The following is a 12,556-nucleotide window of genomic DNA, read 5'->3' on the forward strand; positions in this document are numbered from 1 at the left end:
ATAAAAATCTACTCTTCCTACTAAGAGCAGAACAGCAGCTGCAAAAGGATAAAGGAGACGATCGCTCTGTTTTCCACCCTCCATGTGTGAAAACAGTGTATCTGGTGTCCATACAGAAAAACGCATAGAAATCTGCAAAAAATTGACTAGTTTTGATTTCTCAGATGAATCTGAGCGGGCTCTGACTCCAACAGGTAGGCACATCGTGACGTAAACCGTCACCAGCCACCCTTTTCCTCCCTCCACCCCCACCGCAACGCCAGCCTCCCAGCTGCGTCCGCCGCTGTCCTGTCTAGCCTCCCGGTGTCTGCTCCGCTCTCTGCCCCGCTCCGCTCCCACCCCGTACCCAAAGCCTCAGCCTCCGCGTTTACCCCCCCGGCTCCCGGACCCCTCTCCACCCGGTGAATGCACCAGTGCTGCAAACATGACGGGCATCGCTGCTGCTTCTTTTTTCTCCAATTCCTGCAGGTTCGGAGGCTGCGGTCTCCAGTTCGAGTCTCTCGCCGAGCTCATCGTCCACATCGAGGACAATCACATCGGTGAGTTGGGGCCAGAGGGGGCGACGGAGCTACTCAGCTAGCTGGTATTTGCTAGCTAGCTAGCTAGCTAAACGACATAGACATAGGCTCGGGTTTGCATTCCGCTATCTTCGCTGCCCGCTTTTCGTCGAGGCTTGTTGGAGTGCGAGTTCTTTGGAAACTTAGACATTTATTTTTATGGAAAGGGATGCTCGGCATGTCAATTGCTTGTGTGTTTTATCAAGGTACTATGGTTACCTTTGCAGCGGTAACTCGACTGCAAGGGCCGCGTAGGTCTCATAGGTGTAACTAGCATCCCTACCAAGCAGCGGTTTTTTAGCTAACACTAGTCTGTGTTTACATTTCGAGGCCTGATGCAGTGCAGCCGCAGCTCCTCTCTCAGCTTTTGTGTGTTGAGCTGCCAAATAGTCTGTCACTTGGTCACCGCAGGTTTCTCATCAATGCATCACGGTGTCATTTCAAAACCACTGTCACATCACTTTAACCAAGTTGTGGGAGACGCTCAGGAACATTGTTTGATTTGCTTCCTCAAGCAACAACCCTCAACTTGTTGCATCTCTTATTAGATTTTCATCTGACAGGCAACCCAGATAACCGTCAGGAGCCATGTATAAATAGCCTTCGAATTAGTTTACCCATCATTTGATACAAGAGACACCAAAATAGCAGAAGGGTTTAACAGCAGAAGAAAGGGGAAAAAACAAACAAACATCTGGAGTTGTGATAACTGGTGTTTTCAGCAGCAGTGCATAAGAAAAGAACAACAGTGAAGTTAGAAATGAAGAAAATTACTTTTTTTTAATTGAGGGAATGTTATTTTCCTTTTATGTTGACATGTCAGAAGAATAAAAAGAGCAACTCAGATTCTATTGAATAAACCTGCAGTGGCTGTTGATGAATATTTAACAAGCGTTACATAAGTTTGTGACGCGTAGATCAAACTTTCACCTTCACATTAACACAAAACCACCTGGTCTTGCAGATTAGACTTTGATCCATAATAAAAAAAAATAAAGGAAATGATTTAGTGAGTTGCGAACCACTGAAACACTAGTGTGTAGCAAAACTGATCGAGGCTAATCATCATTTGTGGCATGTATCCATCCTCACGAGGCTGTTTAAATGGGGTGAGGGGGTAAAATGGATGCTTCATTGAGCCAGTCTCCATGGCAACTGGCAGTCTCCAACCGGGTTGGGGGCAGTATATTGGCTGAGTTATTGCGCACCTGCTGTCTCACAAACAAAGAGCGCTGCAGAGCCCCCAGCTGTGGTGATGACACCCTACGTGATGTCACATCACATGTGGGATAAGACTGTGTGCAGATGTTTAAAAATGGTCTAAGTTGTGGGTGATGGTGCTGAGGGTTGAAGAGAAGGTGGAGTGGGGTTGATTTGCAGTGGTGCCGACTGATTTTCCTATATGCTCCATGGATCATTCCCAAAATGACCAAACCAGAAGCTTTATTTCATTCTTTTTGTCTCAGCCTGCCGCTAAAAAGACCTGTAATGTCTTACCCAAGTCAGAAATGAACAAGTTAAGGGTATAAATGGACAGAAATGCAGAATTGGAACTAGTTTTCTCAATCCCACAACCTGAACACAACAGACACTGATTGATGCCCCATCTGGCTCATAGCTTGACCTTTAACTGCAACCGTCAGCGGAGCAGAATGTTGGTTTACTTGCCATATCTTTCGGATTAATGAATTGCCCCTGTGCTCGCTTTACGCCACGGCTTTTCATCAGCAGTGTCAAGATCACGTGCAGTCTAATCAATATTGCGTACAGATCAGTTACCACAGAGACCTCTGTGACAGATGGAGCGGCATTGAGGTGAGAGAAGAAGGGGGTTTGTGGCATTCTGAATGTGCTCACCCCGCCCCTTTTATTTTGGGTTTTGAAACAGTGCAGTGGCTTGTGATCAGAGCTGATCAAAGTATCATCTGTTTTGATTCTCCTGTCTTCCTCCTCACTTGAGGTGTCACATGAACTGATTGTGTGTGAATATCGGATTGGGCATTCTGGCACAGATTATGAAAGTGCATGCATGCATCCAAAATCAGTTAGATGACACTGCGCTTGTGCTATAACATGTGTGTAAATCGTAGTAACAGAGACACTGGGACTTGGATCAAGGTGCAGAACTGTTCCAGAAATGTCTTCTCTCTGCTGCAGTCTGTGCTGCCCTCTTGTGGCGGGGCATCCGATGTGCTCCAAAGCCCAACAAAAAATCAAGCTTTTGGTACCGTTTCTGGTTTAAACCCCTGCTTAACTCTCTAATCTCAGTTTTAACCTTAACTTGGACTCGTGCCTCGTCTGACACAGAGTACAATAGCTGGCAGGCAACAGACCAGTGGAGCCTATCTAGATTCTTTCCATGAGAAAACTAGGTAATGTGTGGGTTTTCAGTGGTGACCTCATCCCAGAAGAAAGAGTAGCAGGCTTGCATTGACGTACCCCTGGGTGTTTAGATTACAGCTGAATGCAAGAGGAAGTGTCTCAGGTGGACTGTGTTTAACGTGCAGCATTTGGTTGTTGTCGAACGCTTTGTGCAGTGACTCTAGGTAAGGCCAGAGGAATGTAATGATGTCAGACTACTGTGCCTGCGTGCATTACCGCAGCGTGTTGTGTCCTCACCTGCACAAGCACATACCTGCCTTTTAGTTCAGCAGAGAGAAAGAGCAGCGGGGGGGGGGATGTGGTTAAGAAAGCAAAAATCAAACAGGTTCATGTCCAAAAAAATCCCATAGATGTTGGCTTTGTTTGGACAAATTTAGATGTTTTATTTTTCCGCTTGGTTTTGATCTAGAATCAAAAGTTGAGCCACATTTGAAGTGAGGAGTCAAGGCACCACCATGTTATGATAATATTGGCTCCTCCGTAGCATGCTTTCACTCAGCCCGCAGTGATTTAATGACATAATCAACACAGTATGAAGAATACATTTTTACCCGTTTAACATCAGATAGGGAAGCCTGTTCCAGTTTATTTAAATTCGTGATATATCGTGAACTGATCAGAATCACTTTGAAGAATTCTGTAATGTATAAAATCAGCTGAGTGAAGGTAATGGAGACGTCGGATTTCCTTCGCTATCTCCACATGGTTTTTCACAGTATGCACCCCCACTGCGTACTCAGCCGAGGGCTTTTTCTGTGGGCATCTTTTGACAGGAAATCAACAAATAAAATGTCAACATTATGGACTTGCACTTTCGTTGTACCCAGGTGTGCAATAACGGTCAAGTTTATTCTATTCTATTGGTTACAAAGCCAAATTCTGCGCAGTGGGCACAATTTGATTTACGCTAAATGGAAGGGAGAACCACCTAACTTAAAGCCGCTTTCGGACAGAGCCGTTCTAAGAACGCAGTTATCAGAACTGTCCTACTCAAATTTCGTTCTGATAACTGTCCTTCTGTTTCAGTCTGCATTCGCACATGAGTCGGGACCTGATAGGGACTGATGCGCCGCGCGCAGCCGTCTGCGTCAGTGACGTGTTACGTTAGCCGTTTAGCGCCACATTCAACAACAAAACAGAACCCGGTAAAAGTAATGAGAGTAGAAAAAACACCACCAAGAAGCTAATATGGAGAGCGGGGAGGCCACCGTGTTTATGGTCTGCATGATGGTGATATTAATCATGGACGATCACATCAGGCGTCTAACATGGAGGCTGGAAGAACTCACAGAGAGAGTCAGGAGATACTTTTCATTTCATGAAGGAAGAAAGGAGAGCAGAGCGCCGCAGACAAAGGAGACCAGTGTAAGTTTAACTTATTGAACACCCGCCGGTTGTGTCTGTGTCGTAGGAGGAAACATTTCAGCCGTGATAGCATGACATGGGGCGTAGCTACCGACCACCACACACCTCCGTCAGATGTGTTCTATAGAACCATGAAAAGACCCGACCTCGGAGAAGGAGCTAAATAGTTATAGGAACTGAGGGAGATAGCCCCGAGTTCCTGTATGTCCGAACACGGGAGAAAACGGCCCCGCGGATTAAAAGGTTATTAGAACTGCCAAAGGTTCCTACAGTCCGAAAGCGGGGCGGGAATGATTTGTTGGATATGTGGTGAGAAGAGGCCGATCTAAGGTGCTAATATCACATTTTCACAACTATTATTGGCATAAAATGAGTAGAAAAAGGCAAGTAAATTGTTGCCAAAAGCATATGCTATGAAGAAGCATTTTTTGCCTATTTGTAGGAACAGATAAAAAAAACCCCTCAATTTTGTAAATTTATGTACAGCGCAGAAAATGTTTGTGAGATTAGCAGCGAGTGTCTTAGTATTTGTTGCTTGTGAGGCCAGGGAAGCGTTTTACCCATTTCCCATCATAATCATACTATCAGAAGTATTCGCACGCTCATATATTACCTGTAAAATGAAAACAAGGAGACGAAATACATGTGAACTATCGAGATGTTAACGGCTTTCATAAAGCTTCTGTAGAAATCCAGGAAGAGGTAGGGATGAGTGTGACCGGCAGGCATGCAGATTTCAGCCGTGTAGTGCAGCCCTCGTTGCCAGATTGTTTCCCATCCCACCTCCAGAGGTGCGACACGGGAAGAGGTACATGTTTGTGCATGCGAGAGAGTGTGTTCACCATACCTCCTAAATGACCTGTGAGGGTGAAGCAGAGCAATTACCTAACTGGCATCTCAAACTAGAAGCTGCAGACACCCTTTTTTTCCCCCCTCGCCACGAACACACATCCACGCACACCATCACGCACAATGTCTCTCGGAAGTCACAGGGCCTGAGAGGCTCACCGAGCACTGGGGAAGTGTAATTACAGAGAAGCCCTCCCCACCCCCACCACCCTCCCTCCTTGCTCCTGCTCCTCCTCTGTTCTCCCTCCATCCGGTTGCCTGCTGCTCTAAAAACACGTTAAAATCCTCTCTGCGGCTTAATTAGCAGGCTGCATAACAAGCCATGCATTCTTGGCCTACTTTCAACACATACACATGCGAAGACGCCTATGCACAGACCATGACACATGATGTGCACACGCTTGTGGACGCACACAGACAGCAGGGGGCAGCAGTGTGCCGTGTATGCTTGTGCAGGGGTATGAAATGAGGCTGTTGATTGGGTGCTGCGTTCAGTTCTAGGGATGTCGATTAAAGATGTGTGCACCGACCCCATGAAGGCTTTGAATTGTATCAGATATGTAACACACATGCTGTTAAATACAGACCTGACCTGCTAAAATGATGAATTTGAAGATGAGAACGCTGAGATGAAATGTGCGTGTGCAGACCCTTCGTCCAGTTCAAGCGGCAGGATCAGCAGCACGCTAGCTTCCTGTCCTGTTAGGTGAGCGGAAGTCGTAAAGCCAGCGAACATTTACTGCACCTGGCTTACTCCTTTACCACCAACACCCTTCCCCCCCTTCTCCACACACATGCACACACTTACCTCGCCCACCATCCCCTGCTCTCGGGCATCCAAAGTTATTAAGTCTGGCATATTTTCACCCAGTATTTCTTTCATTTGGTTTTTCTTTTCTTTTTTTCGCCTCTTCCGGTGATACAGCGGAAATATACACAACGGTATTATTAGTTAGATGATCATCTATTAAAACAAACTCAATAGCCACTCCAATTCCATCATTGTGTTTTTTTATTCATTGTCCAGTCCGGCTGGGTTTTTTTCTATGGAAAGTTCATACTTTAAGATGTTGGTTGCTCATTATGTCTCATTGTCTCATGACTCAGCCTTCTCAGTCATGTAGGTCGAGGTGTGTGTGTGTGTGTTTGTATTTGTGCTTGCTCATGTGTGTGCACAGAGCCCTGGTCTCTCCATCTAAGCAGCAGGTAGGATTATTAAGGCTTGACTATAAAAGACTCAAGGACCACCTCTGTTGAGCACCACACGTGTGTGTGTGTGTGTGTGTGTGTGTGTGTGTGTGTGTGTGTGAGAGAGAGAGAGCTTGTTAGTGCTAATGAATGCATACAGCTGAACTCCAGCTATTTTTTTTTTTTTTTTTTTTTCTTTCCTCATTTAGCTTTTTCACTCTGGAAGGTTGTGTGGGACTGCTGCCGTTTAGAGGGCAGCAGCAGAGTCTTTTCCTGGCTTGTTTTCTTGTTTGCTGGTCTCCTTGGTGTTCTCCTGCACTGTGGGAAGTCTGCATTCTATTTTTTCTTTCTTTCTTTTTTTTTTTAATTATGAGGTGTGAAAGCCTGAAAGGGCTGAGAACACACGCACACACACACACACACACACACACACACACACTTGGGATAAGTTGGAAGGAGTGTCCTGGTGTCCTCAGATCTGAATTGCAGTACACCTGCAAGCCATTAAATACAAAGCTGCAGTTAGTCCTATACGTGCGCGCACACACATGCATACTTAGATCTGATGGCATGAAATTTTTTTAAAAGTTTGGCCCATTTCGAATGTTCCTCAGTTGAACACTTGATGGCACTGGTAGTTCGCAGATACGAGCCACCCGCAGTGCTTTTATGCACACTTGCTCCTGTTTTCCAGGGGGTGGGAGGTGGGACTTTGAAGTTGACACTGCTACCCTCGGGCCGTGGAAGTTGCCTACTGTAGTGTTGCTGACTTTAGCAAGTCAGCGGGAAAAAGCGTGCGTGCGTCTTGACTAATATACTGTGCACATTCATCACAGCCTCCTTTGAGTTGCTCCTTCACTCTCAGACACATTTCTTCATTTGCCGCATTAAGAGTCCGGAAATGATTAAGCAGCCCTGGTCCAGTTGGTTTAATTTAGCGAGTGCTTGGTGCCGGTGTAAAAATGCACTGCTTCTGAAAGGATCTGAGATGAAGCTGCAGGGCGCCCCATACTATGCACGAATGCAGAGTAAGTGTGGGAAATCTCAAGCCATCTATCAGCCTGTCTGGCAGGAATAGTTTAAATATGAGTCGGCTCCATACGAAGGGTATTCACACGCTTTCCCTTCCCGGGGAAAGGTGATTAATCTGATCGTCTCTTTCTGTCTCAGACACAGATCCGCGGGTTTTGGAGAAGCAGGAGCAACAGCAGCCCACTTACCTGGCCCTGAGCTACATCAACAGGTACACATCTTCACTTCTATATTAAAAATTGTTTGTCTACAGAGGGCAGCATTGCTCCACCTGTGAAAGTCTCCCATTTATGTGTTCATGTGATTTGCTGAGAAAGTCATCAATGACTGTCTTCTCATAGACAGAGTAGCAGTGACTCATCCACAGACCGGCGCACAAAACCACACAAGACAATCACCGCTGACTCCCCGTGCTGCCAAAGGCAGCGTGTGTCAGTGTCATGGCATGTGTGTGTGTTTTTGTGTGGTGAACCGATGTGTCACATCCCACTTAATGCCCCATCAAATCACTACAAGATGTAGCTTCCAGAGAGACAATGGTAAAACAAGGAGACAGAGAGAGAGGTTTGTTTTCAGTGATAATTGATCAAGCAGTGAGGCTGTAAATGTCACCAGTATTTACTGTCTGTGTTGTTAGGACAGTTTATTCAGCAGCTCGGTTATGTTTTATCACACCACCTACGGTGGAACAGCAAAGACTGCGTGAGATAAAAGCATCGAGACTCACGCTGTTATAACAACAAGACAACAAACAAAAGAGCACAAAGGAAATTTTCATCAAGGAATTTATGAAGGGATTATTAATCCCACTTAAGCAGAGCTTAAGTTAAATCTTAGTAACCATATCTGAATGCGGTGCGACACATTTTATAGAACAAAGCTGCCAAAAAAATGAACCCAGTCTTTAATAAAGCAAAATTATCCTCCAACTTCTACATGATAGTGAAATCAAATGATTGTTGGTTTAAAATATGCAGTGCGGATTGCATTGAAGAATGCGAGTTGTGTTGTTGAATATTACGTATTGGCCAACACATCAAGTCCCAGCGTGTAACAAGTAATGGTGTTGTAGATCGCCCCAAAAGAAAGTGTTACAAAAACAATAGGGCGTGTCAAGATGAGCACTGCTCCAATCACAGGGTCCAAAATAAACTTTTTGGCTCATCATCTAATGGCATTAACCATTTAGAACAAATTCCATCCGATTATCTCTAAAAAAGAAACACATACACACACACAAAAAAAATCACTCACTGTAAGTTCCTGTTATGCATCTGTCTTTAAAATAAAAACCAGTACTGAATGAAACATTATTTAGTTACATTCCGTCTTATTCCACAGGTTCATGACAGATGCGGCACGCCGGGAGCAGGAGACCATGAAGAAGAAGGCCACACCCAAGCTGTCCCTGTCCATCACGGGCGGAATGTCTAGGAACAGCACGGCCACGCCTCCCCGCCACACCAGCGGTAACCTGACGCCTCCCGTCACGCCTCCCATCACCCCTTCCTCCTCATTCCGCAGCAGCACACCCACAGGTACGACAGGTGTGTGTGTGTTGAAACGTGTGTTTGAGAGGAAGAAAGATGGATTACTTTGACTGTGGAGGGAATGAAGGCGTTGAAAGTGACGAATGTAAATTAAACCCTCTGGCAGCAACAGAAAAAGCTCGCAGTTATGATTGCGCCATCGGGAGCATGTTCATCAGATTCAGGCAGAGGACTGATGGAAATGTTTGTAATGCAAATGGAATGCAGCTGATTTTATACCTGTCCGAAGAGTTTGCATTACGGTGAGAAACCCAAGCACCAGAATACCTCGGCGAGCATGAGGCTGCTCAACTTTTTCTGTAAACAGAAACCGCAAATTATTCACTTTGGGCAATAAAACTGTTTTGAGTTGGTTTGGAAGTTTCCACGCAGTTTTTCCTCAACATTTTAAAGCTTGAGGAAATTCTGCTGTCAGAGTGGAAAGTTGAAAGCCCAACCACTATCTTCTGTGCTGTGCGTGTGTTTGAGTGTTGGCTCTGGTCGCTCCTGCAGTGAGCAAACCAGTCAACACTATGCTAATTACATAGCAGCTGTCACGCTGTGTGTTTGCATGGGGCCGTGTGTTGCACAGCTCAGAAGCAGATGTCCAATTCCAGCCCAAATGGTTCCAAAAGTAGTGTTAAGTCTGGACTTACACACCAGCATGGACACACACACACACACACACACACACACACACACACACACACACACACACACACACACACACACACACACACACACTCACTCGTTCAACATGTGCCAGGGTGCCATCCACTTCCTCATGCTGAGGTGCAGCATTTCCTGTTATATGGTGGGGGGTCACAGGGCCTTTGTGTGTGTGTGTGCTTGTGTCTCTGAACAATTTAGTAATGTGGTATGTGGATGCTTGTGTGTGTGTGCGTGCATGCATGTGAGTGGAAAATGTTCTGCACTTAGCAAAGCACTTTTTCCAGGCTGAGCAATGGGGATCACTCCCACTTAATGATCCCTTTCTCAGTGCCAATCCCTGCATTTTGACTCACAGGCACAAACACACACACACCACTTCTGTTTTGTCTGCTTTCAATGACATGTGGGCTGCTTCCGCATCAAAGTATCAGCAGAACACAGAGATAAGCATTAATAAAGAGTCACATATCGTTTTCTGCGTGGTAAATTCCCACAGCGGGAAGCTCTTTTGGCTATGTCTCCCTCCATATTTCATTCGTGATGACAAATGTTTTTTTTGTTCTGCATGGCTCCAATGTGCCTTCAGGCAGCGAGTATGATGAGGAGGAGGTAGACTACGAGGAGTCGGACAGCGATGAGTCGTGGACCACAGAAAGCGCCATCAGCTCCGAATCCATCCTGAGCTCCATGTGCATGAACGGGGGAGAGGAGAAGCCATTCGCCTGCCCCGTCCCCGGGTGTAAGAAGAGATACAAGGTGAGGTTAGACCCAACGAAGAGGGAGTCAGTTTCAGCCATGGGACATGAGTTTTTTTTTTGCCTGTGATTAAATCTACACTGGCGCTTTTGTCAGAGGATCACATGTCTGGGCATACAGTTTGCAAAAAGCACAGAATAAATCAAGGCTGCTGTGATTGCAGGCACTGATAAAAGTATCATGGTGCATTAGTTTTGGAAAATGTTTTAAATGTTTATCACAGCTGGTAACAAGAACCTCATTCAGCTCACTGTCCGCACTCCTTAACTAGTGGAAAGTGTCGGATCACTGCTCATTAATTCCCCTTTCAGGCCGGAAGGGCAACGTGGGAAAAGCCACATTTTGTGCTGGGACCTGCAGAGTTTAAAGCTGATTTGACTGTTAAAATTTGATATGAAAATGAGTTGGGACTCAGCATTGCTTTTAGAAATATGGTAACAAAAGCCTACATGCTCATAACGGTCCTGTTTCCATCAAGGCTTTCCTAAGTATTGTGTTTGTGTGTTCCTGAGACACAGAAGCACAAAAAATGTGGGGTAACATAGCTGTATAAAGCCTGCATTATAATGACATATATGCATTAAATTAAAATCAAAACCATTTTGTTCAGCCTACAGAATTGGGTTTTTTTATATGAAGTGATGCAGTGTCCACCTCTTTACCAAAGTAAAATCAGCTTATTTATTCATTATCAAACAAGCAGGTGGTGTAGAATTATAGTTGCAGCTATGCATTTCCATCTTGGAACTGCACCGTCTCAGTGACAGTTTCAAAAACACAAGTAGCCAGGATTTCATTATGTAATATACCTTTAATAAAATAAATGGTCAGAGCTGGCGAGCAGGTTTCATTGAGTATTATCAATAGTAGAGCTGGATCAGTCAGAGATTAATCCTCAGGGACTAGTTCACCCGCTAAAGATTTTAACATAGAATTAGAGGATGTAACGTCCACATAGAAATGGAATTTGTATGCAAGACCCGGGGCGATGCTGCGGTGTGTCAGCTGTTGTGAGTCAAACATAAAATGCGTGCTCGTGCTCCCCCTTATAACCTTCAACCTCACGTCTTTCTCTCTCTGCACCCACAATTCTCCAGAATGTGAACGGTATCAAATACCACGCCAAAAACGGCCACCGGACGCAGATCCGCGTGAGGAAACCCTTCAAGTGTCGCTGCGGCAAGAGCTACAAGACCTCGCAGGGCCTGAGACACCACACCATCAACTTCCACCCCCCCGTCTCCACTGAGATCCTGCGCAAGATTCAGGGCTAGAGCCAGAGACGCACCGGTCAACTACCCCAAACGTAGCCCTGTCCTGACTTTCTTTACTCACACTAAAGGTTCAAGTGCATGCTTTAAGTTGTTTCCATTATTTTTTTGTCATACTTTTTTTATTTGAGTCACGTTATTGTTATTTTTTTCTATTCATATCACAAGTATCTTTGTAGTATTTTTTATTGATGTACATTTGCACATTCGTATATGCTATCATTTGATTTTTTTCTTTTCTATCGTTTCACTTACACAAGGTGCTAACTGTAAAAAAAGAAAACAACAGGAACAAAAAGACAAAAAAACAAACGATACAAAAGAAGAGCGGAGAAGTGGAAAAGATGTCAAATGGGAAGCGCGACCGGCTCCTGCCTTTTTTTTTGTTCTCCACCTGCTCGCCTCGGAGCAGGTTGAGGTCGGCTTCTAGCGCTGATGTGAGCTCTGAGGTTTTTTTTTTTACACTCCCGGTTCCGGTCGCTGCAGAGTCCAGCTGAGCTAAGGTCTGTGCCTTCATGGTCACTTGTGGGAGTTTAAGAGCAAGAGTTAAGTTATACTTTTAACAGATATATTGATATATAAACAACAGACAGATATGTATGTGTATATAGAAAATATAAAAGTATTCATGAGCATATTCATAAATAGTACACTTTATTTTCAAGCTTTATTTTTTTTTTTTTATATATATATATATATATATATATATATATATATATATATATATATATATATATATATATATATATATATATATATATATATCGTCAGTGTTTTAGATTTAGTGTTTTTTTTTTTGTTTACATGTATCGGTAAGTGTTTCTTTCATTCCTCATTTGCTGAGGTGGCCAGTTTTGCGGTTCAACGGCTGGTTGTTTCAGATGTTGTTTCAGTTTTTCATACAGATCTTCGAGATCGGAAGCCAATTAGTCCTCTGCGTTTGGAACGCTCTGAG

At 44.6% G+C, this 12,556-nt stretch overlaps 1 protein-coding gene across 2 annotated transcripts; it reads left to right on the forward strand.

Moving 5' to 3' along the window:
• The first annotated feature begins 254 nt into the window (after nt 1-254).
• Nucleotides 255-12,341, forward strand: LOC142367064 (juxtaposed with another zinc finger protein 1). 2 transcript variants are annotated; one of them, XM_075448964.1, is made up of 5 exons: nt 255-539; nt 7,512-7,584; nt 8,715-8,842; nt 10,161-10,330; nt 11,428-12,341. In XM_075448964.1, the coding sequence occupies exons 1-5, from the start codon at nt 425-427 to the stop codon at nt 11,602-11,604; spliced, it is 663 nt and encodes a 220-aa protein (XP_075305079.1). In that variant the 5' UTR covers nt 255-424; the 3' UTR covers nt 11,605-12,341. The 2 variants fall into 2 exon arrangements, with proteins under 2 accessions (XP_075305079.1, XP_075305078.1); XM_075448963.1 differs by having other exon boundaries at nt 8,715-8,911; nt 11,428-12,334.
• Nucleotides 12,342-12,556: the final 215 nt, after the last annotated feature.

Source organism: Odontesthes bonariensis, chromosome 18, assembly GCF_027942865.1.
Source record: "Odontesthes bonariensis isolate fOdoBon6 chromosome 18, fOdoBon6.hap1, whole genome shotgun sequence".
In the NCBI taxonomy this organism is placed as follows: Eukaryota; Metazoa; Chordata; class Actinopteri; order Atheriniformes; family Atherinopsidae; genus Odontesthes; species Odontesthes bonariensis.